This window comes from Lepidochelys kempii, unplaced genomic scaffold (assembly GCF_965140285.1).
Source record: "Lepidochelys kempii isolate rLepKem1 unplaced genomic scaffold, rLepKem1.hap1 scaffold_29, whole genome shotgun sequence".
Lineage (NCBI taxonomy): Eukaryota > Metazoa > Chordata > Testudines > Cheloniidae > Lepidochelys > Lepidochelys kempii.
The window spans coordinates 2,226,301-2,248,371 of NW_027621931.1; the positions used below are offsets into that span (position 1 = coordinate 2,226,301).

Here is a 22,071-nt window from a genome sequence, read left to right on the forward strand (position 1 = left end):
CTGCCTTCAGGAAAACCTGAAGCAACAGCGCTCTGATGAACTGTGACAACTGGGAATGAAACAATATGATCCTGGTGGGGGAACTTGATGACTAACAATTGTTTTTAAATGGGGGAACAGTATAACTGTTATGCGCAGGGTTTGTTTAGACTAGGAAAAGTGATGGAGTTTAGGTCAGGTCAAGGGGAAATCTAATGCCAACCACTGCACCTCGGCTGCATCTGCACGACAACTGTAATTGTCTTTTAACACCAAGATCAGTGACTTCAGCTGCCAACGCCATGTACAGTCCTAGTGGATGTAAGGCATGGGTAGTTTTTGCCTCAGTGTAGCTTGTTGGGAACAAACCTCTCTCCCCAACCTGGAGCTGATGAACATTCCTGGCTGGAGGGACACACGCTCCTTCGACTCAAAAGGAAAGGAGTTGATAGAAAACATCACAGGACTGACCCCAAAGAAGGGTGAGCTGCAAAAGGCAGGAGCAGGCAACTCATCTGGGGGAGCTGAGTAACCACGGTGAAGATGGGGCACAGATCACTAAGTGGGAATTAGCAAATGTGATTTAAAAGAAAAAAATACCTTTGGCCAGCCCTAGTCAAGGCATTTGTTCCAGATCACTCCCATGTGGATTTTCTGATGTCTAATAAGGGTTGAGCTCCGATTGAAGCCTTTCCCACACTCAGAGCACGTGTAGGGCCTCTCTCCGGTGTGCGTTCTCTGATGTGTGATAAGGGCTGAGCTTTGATTGAAGTGTTTGCCACACTCACGGCATCCATAAGGTTTCTCACCCATATGGATTCGCCGATGTATGATAAAGTATGAGCTCCGATTGAAGCGTTTCCCACACTGAGAGCATCCATAAGTCTTCTCACCTGTGTGGATTCTTCTATGTGTGGTCAGTACAGAGCTCCGATTAAAGCTTTTCCCGCACTCAGAGTACATGTAGGGGGTCTCTACTGTGTGCGTTCTCTGATGTGTGATTAGCGTAGAGCTGTGATTGAAGCTTTTCCCACACTCAGAGCATGTGTAGGGCCTCTCCCCTGTGTGGATTCGCTGATGTGAGAGGAGGGATGAACTGTCAATGAAGTGCTTCCCACACTCAGGGCATCCATAAGGTTTCTCACCCGTGTGGATTTTCCGATGTGTAATAAGGTGTGAGCTCTGCTTGAAGTGTTTCCCACACTCAGCGCATCCGTAAGGTTTCTCACCCGTGTGGATTTTCCAATGTGTAATAAGGTGTGAGCTCTGCTTGAAGTGTTTCCCACACTCAGGGCAGCCATAAGGTTTCTCATCTATGTGGATTCTCTTATGTGCAATGAGATGCGAGCTCCGCTTGAAGCATTTCCCACACACACAGCATGTGTAAGGTTTCTCACCCCTGTGGATTCTCTGATGTGTGAGAAGGTCCGAGCTCCCTTTGAAGCTTTTCCCACACTCGAGGCATGTGTAGCGTGTTCCTTCCAAGTTCATTCTCTCACGTGTAATAAGGTCTGACTGGCTACCGAAGTTTTCCTCTGGCCTCTGCTGACTCTCACAGGCTTTTGTTTTTTCTGGGCGTGCACAGCTCCCAGAATCATTCCCTTTGGACCTTCCTGACAACATCCCATGGGCTTCTACTCGCTCCGCATCTTCCTACCGGGGTTCCTTCTCGTTTTCACTCACCATCCCAACACCTGACGGGAGACCGAGCGATTCCAGACGTAAGTCTCTGCCTGCGCCAGAGAGAAAGGAAATCTCAGAGAGAAGAATGGAAAAAGGGATGAAGGAACCAAAATGTGTACAGGACAGATCAAACCTATCAGGAGCTTATTTTCCCTTCAACCTTCCCCAGAGGAGAGAAAGGAAGGGATCAGTTCTGGGTCCGTATCTCAGAAGAAATCTCAGGGGACAGCGAGATTGGGGAGGGACCTGCTGCTAGTTGTCAGTCAGGATAGGTGGGAAGCCATGAGTGACCTCTGCCTAATGATTCTACATCTGCAGGGAACAATCCTGAACTTGGAGAGCTCGCAAGGTCTTTGTAGGGCATCCCAAATGTTTCCTGTATTCACCGACAGTTTTGGGGTTGGTTTAACCAATGCCTCACCTATGCAGGGAGCTCTCGGGAGCACTTTTTTCTTAGAGCCATGAAGGTCTGGGACGCACGACTCCTCCCCTCGTTCCAGCTGCGAGATCACATCAGTTCTGGAAACTGGAAACCCTGCTCAAGGCAAAGAAAACAAGGGAGGTCAGTGGAATTTGTGGGATACTTGTCACAAAGAATATTCCATGCTTTTAAACCCAGCTCACTTTTAAGTAGTAACGTCCCAAGGCCGGCTTCCTTGGCTCAAAGTGCCAGGAGATGATTATTATAAATCATATTCATTACCTTAGTGCCTAAGGGCCAACTGACAGTGGGTCCTCATTTTGCTAGGCACAGTACAAACCGAGAAGCGTTGATGGCCCGTGCCCTGAAGAAGTTACAATCTAAATAGACAAGGCAGACACAGAATGGGGGAAGGGGTAGAACCCACCAGCAGAGTGAACTCCGTGAAGGCAGAGTGGCAGATCTGATCAACACAGGCCTAGATCTTGAGACTATCGGATTTAATGTTACAACCAGGGCCAGTGTTTTCCGGAAATTGTCGCTAGGACTGCATTGTGGAATCACCGTTAATATCCAGAATTGCTGATCAGAGGGTGGGTGGGGCATGCAGGGTCACAATCCCCCAGATTTCTCCCTGGAGACACCCGTCTCCTCCCCAGGGCACAGGCTGGCTGCGGTTGAGACTTGATGCCAATTTCTTCCCTCCTCATACAAGTCTGGGATCGGCAGTGGGACGCCAGGCTCTCTCATCATGCTGCAGAGAGGACGGCACTCACAGCTGCTCGTGGCCGTGTCCACAGCACCTCTCCCCTGCTCATTTCCCCTGTACACAGCTGGTTCATGCCCCATCTCTCCAACGCACAGCTGGCTCTAGGCTCTCAATGCCCAGTATCTGAGCCCCACCGCCCCCACACAGCCGGCTCCTGTCCCCTCCCCCCAAGGCACTTTCAGGCTTTAAAGGATTAGATATTGCTCACGTTTGTCAATTACTCTCTTTTCATTGCCTGCAAACTCTTGCCCTAATTATGACTGTTATCTGTATATCTAAGCCAGCCCTTGAAAGCATGAATTCTTCACAGACTATGATGCCGAGATGCGCCACATGATACCAGGAAGGGCTGCGGGATGGGTTTCCTGTGCAAGCTGGTATCACTACAGGGTGATGAATGCCAGATCTCAAGGCTGGTTATGCAGAGCTCCACCTTTTGAAGCTTTACCCAACGCAGAAAGGGGTAGTGACAGATTTCCCCTCATTCAGGAGACTGAAGACAACAGACTTTTGGGGAATAAACAGCTGAGTTTGAGCTGACTGAGGGGGGTCTTTCTGGGCTACAAACTCACAGGACCTGATAACCACCAAGAGGTAACCCTTTAAGAAAGGTTTTAATACACTTTGGAACTGATCAGGGATTCCCATGAGGACCGCTGAGGGAATGAAGGTAAACACGCATTTGGATGCTCTTCTTCTTTTATGAGAACGGGAACAGGCAGGGCAGGGATATCACTGAATGCAGGATCTCAGCAGGACGAGGTGTCAGGATAGCACCATATTGCAGCCCATTGGAAAACATAATCCCAACTACACATATAAAATGATGGGCTCTTTATGAGCTGTTTCCACTCAACAGAGGGATCTTGGAGTCACTGGGCACAGTTCTCTGAAAACATCAACTCAGTGTGCCACGGCAGTCAAAAAGCAAAGAGAATGTTGGGAATCATTCTGAAATGGATAGATAAGAAGACAGAAAATATCCTATCGCCTCTATATAAACCCATGGTACACCCACATCTCGAATACTGCCTGCAGATGTGGTTGCCCCATCTCAAAAAAAGATATATTGGAATTGGAAAAGGTTCAGAAAAGGGTAACCCAAATGATTACAGGTATGAAACTCTTCTGTACGGGGAAAGATTAAAAAGACCGGGACTATTCAGCTTGGAAAACAGACAAAGGGGGGATATGAGAGAGGTCTATAAAATCAAAACTGCCATGGAGAAAGTAAATAAGGACGTGTCATTTACTCCTTCTCATAACACAAGGACTAGGAATCACCCAATCAAATTAATAGGCAGCAGGTTTATAAGAAACAAAAGGAAGTATTTCTTCACACAACGCACAGTCAACCTGGGGAACTCCTTGCCAGAGGACGTTGTGAAGGCCAAGATTATAATTGGGATACAAAAAAAACAAACAAACACCATGAGAAATCTATTGAGGACAGGTCGTGAATGGTTATTAGCCAGGATGGGCAGGGATGGTGTCCCTAACTTCTGTTTGTCATAAGCTGTGAATGGGTGACAGGAGATGAATCACTTCATGATTCCCTGTTCTCTTCATTCCCTCTGGGACACCCGGCGCTGGTCACTGTCAGAAGACAGGACACTGGGCTAGATGGACCTTTGGTCTGTCCCAGTGTTGCCGTTCTTAAATACCAGGGAACCTAGTGAGTCCAGTGCAATGGGAGGGAGTAGGAAAATCCCTGGCTGTGGAGAACACTGGGAAATTAGAAACTATCATTCACAAGCAACAGACTCTAAATAGTCTAGAAATGCAGAATGTGAAAAATAAGAATCGGGGTCATGTGACTTCAGGAATGAGGGACTCAAAAAACCAAGTCTGCAGAGAAGGTAGATTGTGGTTAGTGCACATGCGGATGGGGGAGCAACTCTCCAGGTCTCAAGGATTTTCACCAGCAACCGAGGCCATTGTCCCATGCACGGGGCAATCCGGAGCAGTGAGGAGTTGTGTCATCTGTAATCCTGGCTGAGTTTCAAAGTTCTGCTGCTGGAGCTCCCTTGTCTGGATTCCCCCAGATTCCCGGAGATGCTGCCCTGAGCAGGGTCGAGGGAGAGATCTCTTGTAGGAAGCCCAACACCCTCCTCCTTGTGAAAAGGAAAGGAGGACTTGTGGCACCTTAGAGACGATCCAATTTATTTGAGCATAAGCTTTTGTGAGCTACAGCTCACTTCATCCGATGCAAACTGTGGAAAGTGTAGAAGAGCTTTTTATATACACACAAATCATGAAAAAAATACCTCCTCCCACCCCACTCTCCTGCTGGTAATAGCTTATCTAAAGTGATCACTCTCCTTACAATGTGTATGATAATCAAGGTGGTCCATTTCCAGAACAAATCCAGGGTTTAACAAGAACGTGGGGGGCGGGGGGGGGGGGCAGGAAAAAACAAGGGGAAATAGGTTACCTTGCATAATGACTTAGCCACTCCTGGAACTGGATATGAAGCAGGGGAATCTCCCCTAAGCCTGACTGGTGGCTTCCCCCTTCGTATTTCAAGGCACCCGCTGGTTAGTTGGGTCAGGCTCCAGCACTAGGAGTCTGGTCCTTTTTCCCAGCCCCATCTAGGTAGGTTATTTTCTGTTCACCAGATTGGAGCATTTCCACCTCCGAACCTCATGGGTCTCTTCATAGAATCTAGGCCACTTATTAAACAACTCCCAGCAGGTCTGCCACCCCCTGGCCTCCTCCCTTTCTCCACCCTGTGCATTTCCTGCCCCGCTCCAACCTCCAAACCAGATGGTGCAAACTTTCCCCTCTCTCGTGTATTTCCTGTCCCTCTCCCTCCTGCAGGAACAGATCAGAACCCCCCACAATAATCCCTACCTGAGCTGGCTACTCTGCAGCCATGTCGCTCCCCTGTCCCATGGGAGGACGGGATGAACCGGAAAGAAACATGAGCGTCGTTCTGCAACCTGGCCGGGCAAGAAGGGCTGTTGTGGAAGTTTAGGAACGGGCATTAGTTCATTTCACATCACGCTTCCCCCAGGCTCTTTCCCTGCAGAGCGAGATCCGAGATTCCTCCGTGCTGAGAAAATGCTCAATCTCTTTATTACAGCAGAGACCTGGCCCCTCCTGCCAGGCTAGGCCCACAGACACACTTTTAACCTCCTTTCTCCCTCCCGCATCCCAAAATAAAGTCTCTGAACGCAATCCTAGAAAAAAGCAGAACCAAAGGAGTCCCTTTCGAGGATTCCCTCTGACACTGACCCCACGACAGCCACACCCCAGCAGGAGGGACATGGAGTCAGGAACTGGGTTTTCCTCTCTCTCATCCTCGTCTTGTCCACAGGAAAGTGATTCTCCCCACAGTGCAGTAATACATCTGTCTGGGCAGATGAGAGAGCTGGAAATCTCTTTCAAAACTCTTTTATCCCACGGACCCTGTCAGTCTCTCTATCTCCTTTTCCCTGTGCCCTCTCCATGCCTGTCTGCAAGGAAACTCTCATTCCTGGGTTGTTTGCTCCCCCATGGCTGGATTTGCTCCTGCAAATGGCAGGAGAAATGGGGTGGGGGGCTGTTTGTGTAGAGTCATTTTATAGTCCTTCACTGCCTGCCTGGGATTTCCCCATTGCCTGCCTAGGACCCCCACCTGCCCTCCACCAGAATCTGCCAGGCCATTTGCCTGGGACCCCCTCCTCCTCCCAGCAGGACCCCCTGACGCTTTAGAGGAGGACCCCTCACTCTGCGCCTGGGACCGCCCCACCACAGCTCTGTGCACTGGGCATGGCAATGGTCCCAGGAGCCAGCTGGGCAATCCCAGGCAGAGACCCTGGCACAGCACCAGGCAGCGTCTAATCCCCTGCCCCACCTGCCCAAGAGACCCCCACCCCCACTGGTCTGCAGCCAACAGGCCCCCAGCCATACCCACCTCCAGGACCCATAGCCTTAGGGCTGGGCACATCAGAACTACCCCCCGAAACCCCAAACCCTCCAGAACCCGCCAACCTGACTAGGGTCCCCCCTGCCCAGCCACCCAGAGGCCTCCCCCTACCACAATGCCCCTTCAGCTCCCGCTGCAATCTCCCCACACAGACATGCACCCCCCAGCAACAGTGTTCCCTCACACTGTCTGACAAGTGGACAGAAAGTTATCACAACCCCCTGCTGGCCAGTCACACAGGCAGGGGGGAGCCCGGGGGGACGCCTCTTTAACAGGAGAAGGGAAGCCATGGAGGGCCAAAATAAGTAAGAAATTTCCATACTCTGTCACTAGCAAATAATGGCCACCGTGGATCCACCCCAGAGTTGGCTACAGCTTTGCACTGCCGGAAGCCCCCCCTCACGGAGACCCTTTTTCATGGGGTTTGGGATACTTCTGGACCACGCTGCACTCAGAGGGACCTCCTCATCCTGTGCCAGCTGGAGAAAAGAAAAGGGTCCAGCCAACTCGACCTATTCGACATTGGTGAGGCCTCTATTCGACATTGGTGAGGCCTCATCTGGAGTACTGTGTCCAGTTTTGGGCCCCACACTACAAGAAGGATGTGGATAAATTGGAGAGAGTCCAGCGAAGGGCAACAAAAATGATTAGGGGTCTGGAACACATGAGTTATGAGGAGAGGCTGAGGGAGCTGGGATTGTTTAGCCTGCAGAAGAGAAGAATGAGGTGGGATTTGATAGCTGCTTTCAACTACCTGAAAGGGGGTTCCAAAGAGGATGGCTCTAGACTGTTCTCAATGGTAGCAGATGACAGAACGAGGAGTAATGGTCTCAAGTTGTAGTGGGGGAGGTTTAGATTGGATATTCGGAAAAACTTTTTCACTAAGAGGGTGGTGAAACACTGGAATGCGTTACCTAGGGAGGTGGTAGAATCTCCTTCCTTAGAGGTTTTTAAGGTCAGGCTTGACAAAGCCCTGGCTGGGATGATTTCACTGGGAATTGGTCCTGCTTCGAGCAGGGGGTTAGACTAGATGACCTTCTGGGGTCCCTTCCAACCCTGATATTCTATGATTCTATGAACTCTCCTGTTACCAACTGGGAACCACCCATCCCCCAAACAGGGGGAGGCCCCTGGCTTTGATGGGTATTGAATATATGGCTAGTCTCTTTTATCAGCAAACATTTTTAACAGAGAGAAAGGAGGGAACAAATGATTCTCAAAGGAGAAGGAAAGATGATCATTGTTGCAGGGGGGTTAATTTCCCAACCAGGATGGAGAAGCTCTCAGGGCGACAGGTTCCCCCCAAAGAAGGACAAGTTGCTAGGATTTAGAGACATGGGGAACAGCCCCAAACTCGAGAGGATTTTTAATTGACATTTGATAATGACATCGTAAGAGGGAAACCTGAGATTTGAGATCAGTGTTCAGAAATGAAAGAGAAAGGTTGGAAATCTAAGGGATTTTGGATCCATTTATGCAAATTATAGAGAGGAAAGTGGAAAATGAGAGGGATTTTATAGCAGTTGTTGATAGGAGGTTGTCACGGAGTCCCTGGGCGATGCTCTGGAACTGCTCCCTACGAAGCCAGGCAGGACTCTGGGGAAGTCGCCTTTCTGTGAGCAGCCTGTCTGCAGGACACACAGCTCACCCGGCTTCCACCTTCCTGGGTCTGACCTCGGACCATTCAGCATCCTCTGCCCCTCCATGCGCTTCCCACAGCGAGTCCGCTCAGGCAGGGCTCCTGGGGAAGCCAGAGGGTCCTGCCCCCCAACTCCGCAGTCAGACGGGACTCTCAGCCAGCCAGTAAAACAGAGGTTTATTAGATGACAGGAACATGGTCTAAAACAGAGCTTGCAGGTGCAGAGAACAGGACCCCTCAGCTGGGGCCATTTTGGTGGGGGCAGTGAGCCAGACAACCACGTCTGCCCTTCACTCCATGTCCCAGCCAGCCCCCAACTGAAACTCCCTCCAGCCCCTCCTCCTCTGGGCTTAGTTCCTTTCCCGGGCCAGGAGGTCACCGGATCCCTTTGTTCTCCAACCCTTTAGCACTCACCTTGCAGGGGGGAAGGGCCCAGGCCATCAGTGGCCAGGAAACAGGGTGTCGGCCATTCTCTGTGTCCAGACTCCTGCACACACCTGCCCTCTAGGGCTCTGCAATGATCATACACCCTTATCCCACCACCTAGATACTTAAGAACTGCCTAGGGGAAACTGAGGCACCCCACACTATTCAGAGGAAACATTAAGAACATTAAGAACAGTCCCACTTTGTCACAGAGGTAAAAGCTGAGTGTATTTCCCACCACTATTTGGTCAATGAATAGAAATGGGCAACATTGGCAAACGTTTTAGATCCATATTCAGGAAAATGAGAAAAGGTGTAAATCTGAGATTTTCGTCGTAATTTATAATTACGGAGACAGGGAAAGCTCTCAGGGGCATATTCAATTAGAAGTAGACAACTAGAGTAAAAGTGGGGCAAACTTTTTTATCAATCTTTGAGACGTACAGAGAAAACGTGTCACAAACTACGCAACTGAGAACATGGGATAAACGCCAAGACCGGGGGGGATTTTATGTGGCTATTAAAGAACTAGCTGGAAAAGGGGGGACCGTTTGTCATATAAAATCCAGCCTGTCCAAAACATAAACAGAGAGTGATCGTCGTCTTCCCCCCGGCCCCGGTCACCTGGGCAGCAGGGAGCCCTCTGAGGGGCTGACTGAAGGGGGCGGGGGGGGGGAGCTGGAGGGCTCCCTGGGGGAGGGGAGGGGGCAGTAGTGGGGGATGGGCAGGTGGGGGGCAGGTGGGGGCTGGGGGCAACGGTGCGGCAGTTGGGGGCATCAAGTGGGACTGGGAAGCCGGGATCGGGAGCAGCCCCATGGGGGACACGTCCCCTCCCTTCCCCGTCCCGGCAGAGACCCGGCGTCTCCTCCCACCCCCACGCCGGGGCAGCCAGGTTGGGGGATGGCTCCGGGCTCCAACTTCCCACCGACACCGGGACAAATCGCTGCGGATAAAACGGGGGGGGAGGGAAATCCCGCCCCCCCCAAGGGAGGGGAGTTTCAATGGACATGTGAGGAGGAGGGAGAGACGGGGGGGGGGTCAGGGGAGACCAGAGAGCGGATCAATGGGGGGGTGGGGGGGAGTTTACAACCAGGTGGGAGCTACCGAGAGGGAAAAGGGGAAAACTGGGGGGCATTTGTGCCCGGGGGGGGGAGGGGATCCAATTAACTCCCCCGCCGCCCCCCACTTCCCCCCCGGGAATTTCCTGGCTGCACAGAGACAGTTCAACCCCCACCCCCCGCAACTCCGGCTTCTCCCCCCAACACCCCCCAAGGGACCCCGCCCGCCGGGCCCCAGTCTCTGCCCCCCCCAATCCCAGCCGTGCCGGGGGCAGAGAGTCACTTTCCTGCCCCCCCACCAGCGCTCCCCCCCCCGCGGGGTCTCCCACTCACCGGGTCGGGGGCGGGCAGAGCCCGGGGCTGGTCCCAGCTGGACAAAGCCCCCCCCGGCCGGGCACGGGGGGGTTAATGACGGGCCCCCCCAGCACAGACCCCGGAGCGGAGCCGCAGCTGCTCCTCCGAGAGACCCGACACGAGGCAGCGCCTGAGGGCGGGGCCTGGAGCAGACCGGGGGCGGGGCAGCGCCTGGGGGCGGGGCCTGGAGCAGACAGGGGCGGGGCAGCGTCTGGGGGCGGAGCCCAGAGCAGACCAGGCGCTGCCTCGTGTCGGATCTGTCGGAGGAGCAGCTGCGGCTCCCCTCCGGGGTCTGTGCGGGGTGGGGCCCGTCATTAACCCCCCCGTGCTCCGGTGAGTGGGAGACCCCGGGGGGGGAGCGCTGGGCGGGGGGGGCAGGAAAGTGACTCTCTGCCCCCTACCTGCCCATCCCCCACTGCCGCCCCCTCCCCGCCCCCAGGGAGCCCTCCAGCTCCCCCCCCACCCCCTCCAGTCAGCCCCTCAGAGGGCTCCCTGCTGCCCAGGTGAACGGGGGCCGTGGGGGGGGACCATCACTTTCTGCTTCTGTATTGGACAGGCTGGATTTTATATCACAAACGGTCCCCCCTTTTCCAGCTCGTTCTTTAATAGCCACATAAAAGCCCCCCGGTCTTGGCGTTTATCCCATGTTCTCAGTTGCGTAGTTTGTGACACGTTTTCTCTGTACGTCTCAAAGATTGATAAAAAAGTTTGCCCCACTTTTACTCTAGTTGTCTACTTCTAATTGAATATGCCCCTGAGAGCTTTCCCTGTCTCTGTGATTATAAATTATGACGAAAATCTCAGATTTACACCTTTTCTCAGATTCCTGAATATGGATCTCAAACGTTTGCCAACGTTGCCCATTTCCGCTCTATTCATTGACCAAATAGTGGTGGGAAATACACTCAGCTTTTACCTCCTATGAACAACTGCGATAAAATCCCTCTCATTTTCCACTTTCCTCTCTATAATTTGCATAAATGGATCCAAAATCCCTCAGATTTCCACCCTTTCTCTTTCATTTCTGAACACTGATCTCAAATCTCAGGTTTCCCTCTTACGATGTCATTATCAAATGTCAATTAAAAATCCTCTTGGGTTTGGGGCTGTTCCCCATGTCTCTAAATCCTAGCAACTTGTCCTTCTTTGGGGGGAACCTGTCGCCCTGAGTCCTTCTCCATCCTGGTTGGGAAATTAACCCCCCTGCAACAATGATCATCTTTCCCTCTCCTTTGAGAATCATTTGTTCCCTACTTTCTCTCTGTTAAAAATGTTTGCTGATAAAAGAGACTAGCCATATATTCAATACCCATCAAAGCCAGGGGCCTCCCCCTGTTTGGGGGATGGGTGGTTCCCAGTTGGTAACAGGAGAGTTGGCTGGACCCTTTTCTTTTCTCCAGCTGGCACGGGATGAGGAGGTCCCTCTGAGTGCGGAGTGGGTCCAGAAGTATCCCAAACCCCATGACAAAGGGTGTCCGTGACGGGGGGCTTCCCGCAGTGCAAAGCTGTAGCCAACTCTGGGGTGCATCCACGGTGGTCATTATTTGCTAGTGACAGAGTATGGAAATGTCTTACTTATTTTAGCCCTCCATGGCTTCCCTTCTCCTGTTAAAGAGGCGTCCCCCCGGGCTCCCTCTGCCTGTGTGGCTGGCCAGCAGGGGGTGGTGATAACTTTCTATCCACTTACCAGACACTGTGAGAGAACATTGTTGCTGGGGGGGGCAGGTGTCTGTGTGGGGAGATTGCAGCGGGAGCTGAAGGGGCACTGTGGTAGGGGGAAGCCTCTGGGTGGCTGGGCAGGGGGGGCCCTAGTCAGGTTGGTGGGTTCTGGAGGATTTGGGGTTTCAGGGGGTAGTTCTGATGTGCCCAGCCCTAAGGCTATGGGTCCTGGAGGTGGGTATGGCTGGGGGCCTGTTGGCTGCAGACCAGTGGGGGTGGGGGTCTCTTGGGCAGGTGGGGCAGGGGATTAGATGCTGCCTGGTGCTGTGCCAGGGGCTCTGTCTGGGATTGCCCAGCTGGCTCCTGGGACCATTGCCATGCCCAGTGCACAGAGCTGTGGTTGGGCGGTCCCTGGCGCAGAGTGAGGGGTCCTCCTGTAAAGTGTCAGGGGGTCCTGCTGGCCGGAGGAGGGGGTCCCAGGCAAATGGGCTGGCAGATCCTGGTGGAGGGCAGGTGGGGGTCCTAGGCAGGCAATGGGGAAATCCCAGGCAGGCAGTGAAGGACTATAAAATGACTCTACACAAACAGCCCCCCACCCCATTTCTCCTGCCATTTGCAGGAGCAAATCCAGCCATGGGGGAGCAAACAACCCAGGAATGAGAGTTTCCTAGCAGACAGGCATGGAGAGGGCACAGGGAAAAGGAGATAGAGAGACTGACAGGGTCCGTGGGATAAAAGAGTTTTGAAAGAGATTTCCAGCTCTCTCATCTGCCCAGACAGATCTATTACTGCACTGTGGGGAGAATCACTTTCCTGTGGACAAGACGAGGATGAGAGAGAGGAAAACCCAGTTCCTGACTCCATGTCCCTCCTGCTGGGGTGTGGCTGCCGTGGGGTCAGTGTCAGAGGGAATCCTCGAAAGGGACTCCTTTGGTTCTGCTTTTTTCTAGGATTGCGTTCAGAGACTTTGTTTTGGGATGCGGGAGGGAGAAAGGAGGTTAAAAGTGTGTCTGTGGGCCTAGCCTGGCAGGAGGGGCCAGGTCTCTGCTGTAATCCAGAGATTGAGCATTTTCTCAGCATGGCAGAATCTCAGATCTCGCTCTGCAGGGAAAGAGCCTGGGGGAAGCGTGATGTGAAATGATCTAATGCCCGTTCCTAAACTTCCACAACAGCCCTTCTTGCCCGGCCAGGTTGCTGAACGACGCTCATGTTTCTTTCCGGTTCATCCCGTCCTCCCATGGGACAAGGGAGCGACATGGCTGCAGAGGAGCCAGCTCAGGTAGGGATTATTGTGGGGGGTTCTGATCTGTTCCTGCAGGAGGGAGAGGGACAGCAAATACACGGGAGAGGGGAAGGTTTGCACCATCTGGTTTGGAGGTTGGAGCGGGGCAGGAAATGCACAGGGTGGAGAAAGGGAGGAGGCCAGGGGGTGGCAGACCTGCTGGGAGTTGTTTAATAAGTGGCCTAGATTCTGGGAAGAGACCCATGAGGTTCGGAGGTGGAAATGCTCCAATCTGGTGAACAGAAAATAACCTACTTAGATGGGGCTGGGAAAAAGGACCAGACTCGTAGTGCTGGAGCCTGACCCAACTAACCAGCGGGTGCCTTGAAATACGAAGGGGGAAGCCACCAGTGAGGCTTAGGGGAGATTCCCCTGCTTTATATCCAGCTCTAGGAGTGGCTAAGTCATTATGCAAGGTAACCTATTTCTCCTTGTTTTTTCCGCCCCCCCCCCCCCCCCCCCCCGCGTTCTTGTTAAACCCTGGATTTGTTCTGGAAATGGACCACCTTGATTATCATACACATTGTAAGGAGAGTGATCACTTTAGATAAGCTGTTACCAGCAGGAGAGTGGGGTGGGAGGTGGTATTTTTTTCATGATTTGTGTGTATATAAAAAGCTCTTCTACACTTTCCACAGTTTGCATCCGATGAAGTGAGCTGTAGCTCACGAAAGCTTATGCTCAAATAAATTGGATAGTCTCTAAGGTGCCACAAGTCCTCCTTTCCTTTTCACAAGGAGGAGGGTGTTGGGCTTCCTACAAGAGATCTCTCCCTAGACCCTGCTCGGGGCAGCATCTCCGAGAATCTGGGGGAATCCAGACAAGGGAGCTCCAGCAGCAGACCATTGAAACTCAGCCAGGATTACAGATGACACAACTCCTCACTGCTCCGGATTGCCCCGTGCATGGGACAATGGCCTCGGTTGCTGGTGAAAATCCTTGAGACCTGGAGAGTTGCTCCCCCATCCGCAGGTGCAATAGCCACAATCTCTCTTCTCTGCAGACTTGGTTTTTTGAGTCCCTCATTCCTGAAGTCACATGACCCCGATTCTTATTTTTCACATTCTGCTTTTCTAGACTATTTAGAGTCTGTTGCTTGTGAATGATAGTTTCTAATTTCCCAGTGTTCTCCACAGCCAGGGATTTTCCTACTCCCTCCCATTGCACTGAACTCACAAGGTTCCCTGGTATTTAAGAATGGCCACACTGGGACAGACCAAAGGTCCATCTAGCCCAGTGTCCTGTCTTCCGACAGTGACCAGCGCCGGGTGTCCCAGAGGGAATGAACAGAACAGGGAATCATGAAGTGATTCATCTCCTGTCACCCATTCACAACTTATGACAAACAGAAGCTAGGGACACCATCCCTGCCCATCCTGGCTAATAACCATTCACGACCTGTCCTCAATAGATTTCTCATGGTGTTTTTTGTTTTTTTTTTTGTAACCCTATTATAATCTTGGCCTTCACAACGTCCTCTGGCAAAGAGTTCCCCAGGTTGACTGTGCGTTGTGTGAAGAAATACTTCATTTTGTTTCTTATAAACCTGCTGCCTATTAATTTGATTGGGTGATTCCTAGTCCTTGTGTTATGAGAAGGAGTAAATGACACGTCCTTATTTACTTTCTCCACGGCAGTTTTGATTTTATAGACCTCTCTCATATCCCCCCTTTGTCTGTTTTCCAAGCTGAATAGTCCCGGTCTTTTTAATCTTTCCCCGTACAGAAGAGTTTCATACCTGTAATCATTTGGGTTGTCCTTTTCTGAACCTTTTCCAATTCCAATATATCTTTTTTTGAGATGGGGCAACCACATCTGCAGGCAGTATTCGAGATGTGGGTGTACCATGGGTTTATATAGAGGCGATAGGATATTTTCTGTCGTCTTATCTATCAATTTCAGAAATGATTCCCAACATTCTCTTTGCTTTTTGACTGCCGTGGCACACTGAGTTGATGTTTTCAGAGAACTGTGCCCAGTGACTCCAAGATCCCTCTGTTGAGTGGAAACAGCTCATTTAGAGCCCATCATTTTGTATGTGTAGTTGGGATTATGTTTTCCAATGGGCTGCAATATGGTGCTATCCTGACACCTCGTCCTGCTGAGATCCTGCATTCAGTGATATCCCTGCCCTTCCTGTTCCCGTTCTCATAAAACAAGAAGAGCATCCAAATGTGTGTTTACCTTCATTCCCTCAGTGGTCCTCATGGGAATCCCTGATCAGTTCCAAAGTGTATTAAAACCTTTCTTAAAGGGTTACCTCCTGGTGGTTATCAGGTCCTGTGAGTTTGTAGCCCAGAAAGACCCCCCTCAGTCATCTCAAACTCAGCTGTTTATCCCCCAAAAGTCTGTTGTCTTCAGTCTCCTGAATGAGGGGAAATCCGTCACTACCCCTTTCTGCGCTGGGTAAACCTTCAAAAGGTGGAGCTCTGCATAACCAGCCATGAGATCTGGCATTCATCACCCCGTAGCGATACCAGCTTGCACAGGAAACCCATCCCGCAGCCCTTCCTGGTATCATGTGGTGCATCTCGGCATCATAGTCTGTGAAGAATTCATGCTTTCAAGGGCTGGCTTAGATATACAGATAACAGTCATAATTAGGGCAAGAGTTTGCAGGCAATGAAAAGAGAGTAATTGACAAACGTGAGCAATATCTAATCCTTTAAAGCCTGAAAGTGCCTTGGGGGGAGGGGACAGGAGCCGGCTGTGTGGGGGCGGTGGGGCTCAGATACTGGGCATTGAGAGCCTAGAGCCAGCTGTGCGCTGGAGAGACGGGGCATGAACCAGCTGTGTACAGGGCAGATGAGCAGGGGAGAGGTGCTGTGGACACGGCCACGAGCAGCTGTGAGTGCCGTCCTCTCTGCAGCATGATGAGAGAGCCTGGCGTCCCACTGCCGATCCCAGACTTGTATGAGGAGGGAAGAAATTGGCAGCAAGTCTCAACCGCAGCCAGCCTGTGCCCTGGGGAGGAGACGGGTGTCTCCAGGGAGAAATCTGGGGGATTGTGACCTTGCATGCCCCACCCACCCTCTGATCAGCAATTCCGGATATTAACGGTGATTCCAGAAACAAAGAGTAATTTTGGGAAAAAATGCAGTCCTAGCGACAATTTCCGGAAAACACTGGCCCTGGTTGGAACATTAAATCCGATAGTCTCAAGATCTAGGCCTGTGTTGATCATATCTGCCACTCTGCCTTCACGGAGTTCACTCTGCTGGTGGGTTCTACCCCTTTCCCCATTCTGTGTCTGCCTTGTCTATTTAGATTGTAACTTCTTCAGGGCATGGGCCATCAACGCTTCTCGGTTTGTACTGTGCCTAGCAAAATGAGGACCCACTGTTAGTTGGCCCTTAGGCAGTAAGGTAATGAATATGATTTATAATAATCATCTCCTGGCACTTTGAGCCAAGGAAGCCGGCCTTGAGACGTTACTACTTAAAAGTGAGCTGGGCTTAAAAGCATGGAATATTCTTTGTGACAAGTATCCCACAAATTCCACTGACCTCCCTTGTTTTCTTTGCCTTGAGCAGGGTTTCCAGTTTCCAGAACTGATGTGATCTCGCAGCTGGAACGAGGGGAGGAGTCGTGCGTCCCAGACCTTCATGGCTCTAAGAAAAAAGTGCTCCCGAGAGCTCCCTGCATAGGTGAGGCATTGGTTAAACCAACCCCAAAACTGTCGGTGAATACAGGAAACATTTGGGATGCCCTACAAAGACCTTGTGAGCTCTCCAAGTTCTGGATTGTTCCCTGCAGATGTAGAATCGTTAGGCAGAGGTCACTCATGGCTTCCCACCTATCCTGACTGACAACTGGCAGCAGGTCCCTCCCCAATCTCGCTGTCCCCTGAGATTTCTTCTGAGATACGGACCCAGAACTGATCCCTTCCTTTCTCTCCTCTGGGGAAGGTTGAAGGGAAAATCAGCTCCTGATAGGTTTGATCTGTCCTGTACACATTTTGGTGCCTTCATCCCTTTTTCCATTCTTCTCTCTGAGATTTCCTTTCTCTCTGGCGCAGGCAGAGACTTACGTCTGGATTCTCTCGGTCTCCCATCAGGTGTTGGGATGGTGAGTGAAAACGAGGAGGAACCCCAGCAGGAAGATGCTGAGCGAGTAGAAGCCCATGGGATGTTGTCAGGAAGGTCCAAAGGGAATGATTCTGGGAGCTGTGCACGCCCAGAAAAAACAAAAGCCTGTGAGAGTCAGCAGAGGCCAGAGGAAAACTTCGGTAGCCAGTCAGACCTTATTACACGTGAGAGAATGAACTTGGAAGGAACACGCTACACATGCCTCGAGTGTGGGAAAAGCTTCAAAGGGAGCTCGGACCTTCTCACACATCAGAGAATCCACACGGGTGAGAAACCTTACGGATGCCCTGAGTGTGGGAAACATTTCAAGCAGAGCTCACACCTTATTACACATTGGAAAATCCACACAGGTGAGAAACCTTATGGATGCCCTGAGTGTGGGAAACACTTCAAGCAGAGCTCACACCTTATTACACATCGGAAAATCCACACGGGTGAGAAACCTTATGGATGCCCTGAGTGTGGGAAACACTTCAAGCAGAGCTCACACCTTATTACACATCGGAAAATCCACACGGGTGAGAAACCTTATGGATGCCCTGAGTGTGGGAAACACTTCATTGACAGTTCATCCCTCCTCTCACATCAGCGAATCCACACAGGGGAGAGGCCCTACACATGCTCTGAGTGTGGGAAAAGCTTCAATCGGAGCTCAAACCTGGTCACACATCAGCGAATCCACACGGGAGACACACCCTACACATGCTCTGAGTGTGGGGAACGCTTCCGTTATAGCTCAGCCCTTACCACACATCAGAGAATCCACACCGGTGAGAGGCCCTACATATGCTCTGAGTGCGGGAAAAGCTTCAATCAGAGCTCTACCCTAATCACACATCAGAGAACGCACACAGGAGAGACCCCCTACATGTGCTCTGAGTGCGGGAAAAGCTTTAATCGGAGCTCTGTACTGACCACACATAGAAGAATCCACACAGGTGAGAAGCCTTATGGATGCTCTGAGTGTGGGAAACGCTTCGATCGGAGCTCATACTTTATCATACATCGGCGAATCCATACGGGTGAGAAACCGTATGGATGCCGTGAGTGTGGCAAACACTTCAATCAAAGCTCAGCCCTTATCACACATCAGCGAATCCACACAGGAGAGAGGCCCTACACGTGCTCTGAGTGTGGGAGAAGCTTCAATCAGCGCTCAACCCTTATTAGACATCAGAAAATCCACATGGGAGGGATCTGTAACAAATGCCTTGACTAGGGCTGGCCAAAGGTATTTTTTTCTTTTAAATCACATTTGCTAATTCCCACTTAGTTATAGATGTTTAGATGATAGATGTTTTCTATCAACTCCTTTCCTTTTGGGTCAAAGGAGCGTGTGTCCCTCCAGCCAGGAATGTTCATCAGCTCCAGGTGGGGGAGAGAGGTTTGTTCCCAACAAGCTACACTGAGGCAAAAACTACCCGTGCCTTACATCCACTAGGACTGTACATGGCATTGGCTGCTCAAGTTAGTGATCTTGGTGTTAAAAGACAATTACAGTTGTCGTGCAGATGCAGCCGAGGTACAGTGGTTGGCATTAGCTTTCCCCTTGACCTGACCTAAACATGTCCTAGTCTAAACAAACCCTGAGCATCACAGTTATACTGTTCCCCCATTTAAAAACAATTGTTAGTCATCAAGTTCCCCCACCAGGATCATATTGTTTCATTCCCAGTTGTCACAGTTCATCAGAGCGCTGTTGCTTCAGGTTTTCCTGAAGGCAGATATTTTTACTCCCGTTTTCCTCCCTTAAAATATATTGAAGTATAACAAAGAGCAGGAATAGGGAAGGGATAGGGAAAAATGTCTTTTCCCCTCTGTAACAACAGAAGAACATAGGGTAAATCAGAGGGATTCTCCATCACCATCTCTATCCCCCTGTTCTTCAATTGCTAAGGTCAATATTTCCCAAAGGGGCTGGGAAGAGGATTCTCTAGTAAATGATTTGGAACTAAGCAAAAGACCCATTCATTTGCCTCCCAAAGCAGTTGTGGCCCATGCCCTGCAGGAGGTTGCTCCTGAAGATCTTCCCTTCCTAATCAGGTGCATGTTGCCTCTTATTTGGGAAATGCAATCCCTTCCTAGATAGAGATGGGAAAAATGGAAGTGACATTTCTGTTCAGCTCACTCCTGGCAGATGCTGTAAATGTGTAGGAAATGACATCCATGAGGAATGTGATAGAGCTGCAGAAAGACACCCATTTTGAGTAGATACCTGACATTTGGTGTCTTAGAGGGATTCTAAGCTGCACCTGAATTTAGTCCCTTATTTAAATCTGTTGCACCAGATTAAAGAAACAAAAGGGCATATTTGGGGGAGTTCTACCTCAGTATCGCTACTGGTATGTCGTGTGGTTGGTGAAGAATTCTACGCCAGAGCCGTGTAAAATTGCTACAACTGAGGTCAAAGATTTGACAAGAACTCAGGTAGAAATGAGAGGTACGAGTGGTTGATTTTCACCCCAGAGATGGACGCTATGGTGACCTGTGGCCAAGGTAAACTGTTTTTAGAATTGCTCACACTTCTAAGGGATGCCATGATGAAACTGGGAACAACTGTCTTTTACCATTTGGATCCCAAGTTTCCTGAAGCACAGAGAGAAACAGCTGATTCCTTCAGAGCCATGCCATGCCTATGGGTCCCAAACTGGCTGCCTTGCTGGACAAGAAGCACTTCCGTGTTGGTTAAATGATGGTAGCCAATGAGGGAATGTAACAGATTCCAAGTTCAGACTGCAGGATACATGAATGCTGAGTCCAGAGTCTGTGGTTTGGTCTCTTAGTTTTGCTCTTGAGTCTAATGCATGTGTCTCACTTTTCCGCCTCCTGCTACTCTGAAAGATTAGAAAGTGTGAAAGTAGAGCACAGGTGGTTTTTCTCATGATGCAGCCTTCCCACGTAGTGTGAGACCCCTTCCACCCACACAGGTGAGCCAGAGAGTTCCCCAGGGCTCTTGTTCGCAAAGCAAAGATGTCACATTAGGCAGGAGATGTCAAGATCTACAATGGTGATGGGCGAGTGATGGGAGCTTTTCTGGGTGGTTGTTGTTTGGTTGTTTTTTTTCCATGTAATTTTTGTTTTGTTTTTGCAACTAGTTCTTTTTATAGCTGCTGAGCCCCCTTGTCCTTTTGAGCACAGCTCTTTAACCCTCAGGCCTGGCTCTGGAAACCTCAGAACCGGCTTTGCGGGTTTTTTTTCATGTTTGCTATCTTTGGAGTTCGCAGGAGTTCCCCAGGGCTCTTGTTCGCAAAGCAAAGATGTCACATTAGGCAGGAGATGTCAAGATCTACAATGGTGATGGGCGAGTGATGGGAGCTTTTCTGGGTGGTTGTTGTTTGGTTGTTTTTTTTCCATGTAATTTTTGTTTTGTTTTTGCAACTAGTTCTTTTTATAGCTGTTGAGACCCTTGTCCTTTTGAGCACAGCTCTTTAACCCTCAGGCCTGGCTCTGGAAACCTCAGAACCGGCTTTGCGTTTTTTTTTTTTCATGTTTGCTATCTTCCGAGTTCGCACATCCACACGACATGCGGTTCACAGCAACGGATACTTTGAGAAACCTGCTGGGTGAAGCAGGCCTTTTCCAAACTGACATTGGCCCAAATTCTGCCTCAGTTCAGCTGGATTGGGACACGTCTGTGTCAAAGGAGTGGTTCACACCTGATTTGCCCAGAGACCTCAGAGGAGGGGTAGTTAGATATAGGATAAGTAGGAATTGACAACAATGAAGTTAAATATAAAGGTGAAAGACCCTCACCTTGCAGGTCAACAAGCCTGTTCTGTTCTTTCCATCCAATGCATCTGGCACTGGTCGCTCTCAGGTAGCACACTGGGCTTGACGGACCATTGGTCTGACCCAGTCTATGACCTGTCGTGCGTTCTTATGTAAGCCCTCTGCGGCCTTGTCTACACGGGCAAGTTTCTGCACAGGAAAGCAGCTTTCTGTGGTGTAACTCCCGAGGTGCGCACGCAGATTTCGTGATGCATGATAGAAAGGGGCCATGACAGGGACACACTGCCGTGCGGGGTCAAAGTAAAGGATCTGTGACACGCCTACCACAAGGTGCAGGAGGCAAACTGCTGCTCCATATTGGGGGCTAACTAACCCCAGCATCACGGCAAGAATCTACCTAGCAGCTGGAGAAAAAATATGTATGACAGTCAAAGACACCCCCACATGACCTGTATCTTCCCCAATCTCAACACCTGGAAGATTGTCTGGAAGACTCAGAATTTGAACTGCGGAGATTGGTCCCAGGCTGAGAGGGAATTCAGTCTGTGTATTAAGAACTCAACATTGCCTGGAGCAACCAGTGAGTGAGAAAAGCTGTTTGATCCAATTCTTGCTTAGTATATTCAAATTAGAGTGTAGACTGGGAGTCTATTTTCATTTGTTATGTAACCACTTTTGACCTCTGTGACCAACAGTTAGACTCAGTTAAAATCTAACTTTCTGTAGTTAATAAACTTATTTTAATATTTTATACTTACTCCTGAGTTTGTCCAAAGTGTTTGGGAAAGTTGCTCACATGACAAAGGCTGGTGCATGTCCCCTTTATTTTTGATGAAGTGGCGAACTAATTAATGAGCTTACACTTTTCAAGAGAAGGCCATGAGCCGTGTAAGATGGTACATTTCTGAGGTGCAAGGCTGAGAGCTGGGGAGATATGCTGGTGTCTCTGTATAATTGAGGAGTGGCTTATAGAGCATTCATGCAACTTAGTTGGGTGCTTTGCTACATGTTGTTGGCCAAATGATCATAGAATCCTAGGATATCGGGGTTGGAAGGGACCTCAGGAGGTATCTA

At 50.4% G+C, this 22,071-nt stretch overlaps 1 protein-coding gene across 1 annotated transcript in view; it reads left to right on the forward strand.

Moving 5' to 3' along the window:
• The window catches only part of LOC144930023 (uncharacterized), a 285,123-nt gene that overhangs the window by 137,178 nt on the left and 125,874 nt on the right, over positions 1 to 22,071 (forward strand). Inside the window, 1 exon segment of the mRNA XM_078851060.1 lies at positions 17,454 to 18,467. Within this exon segment, the coding sequence (XP_078707186.1) occupies positions 17,454 to 18,467 (1,014 nt within the window).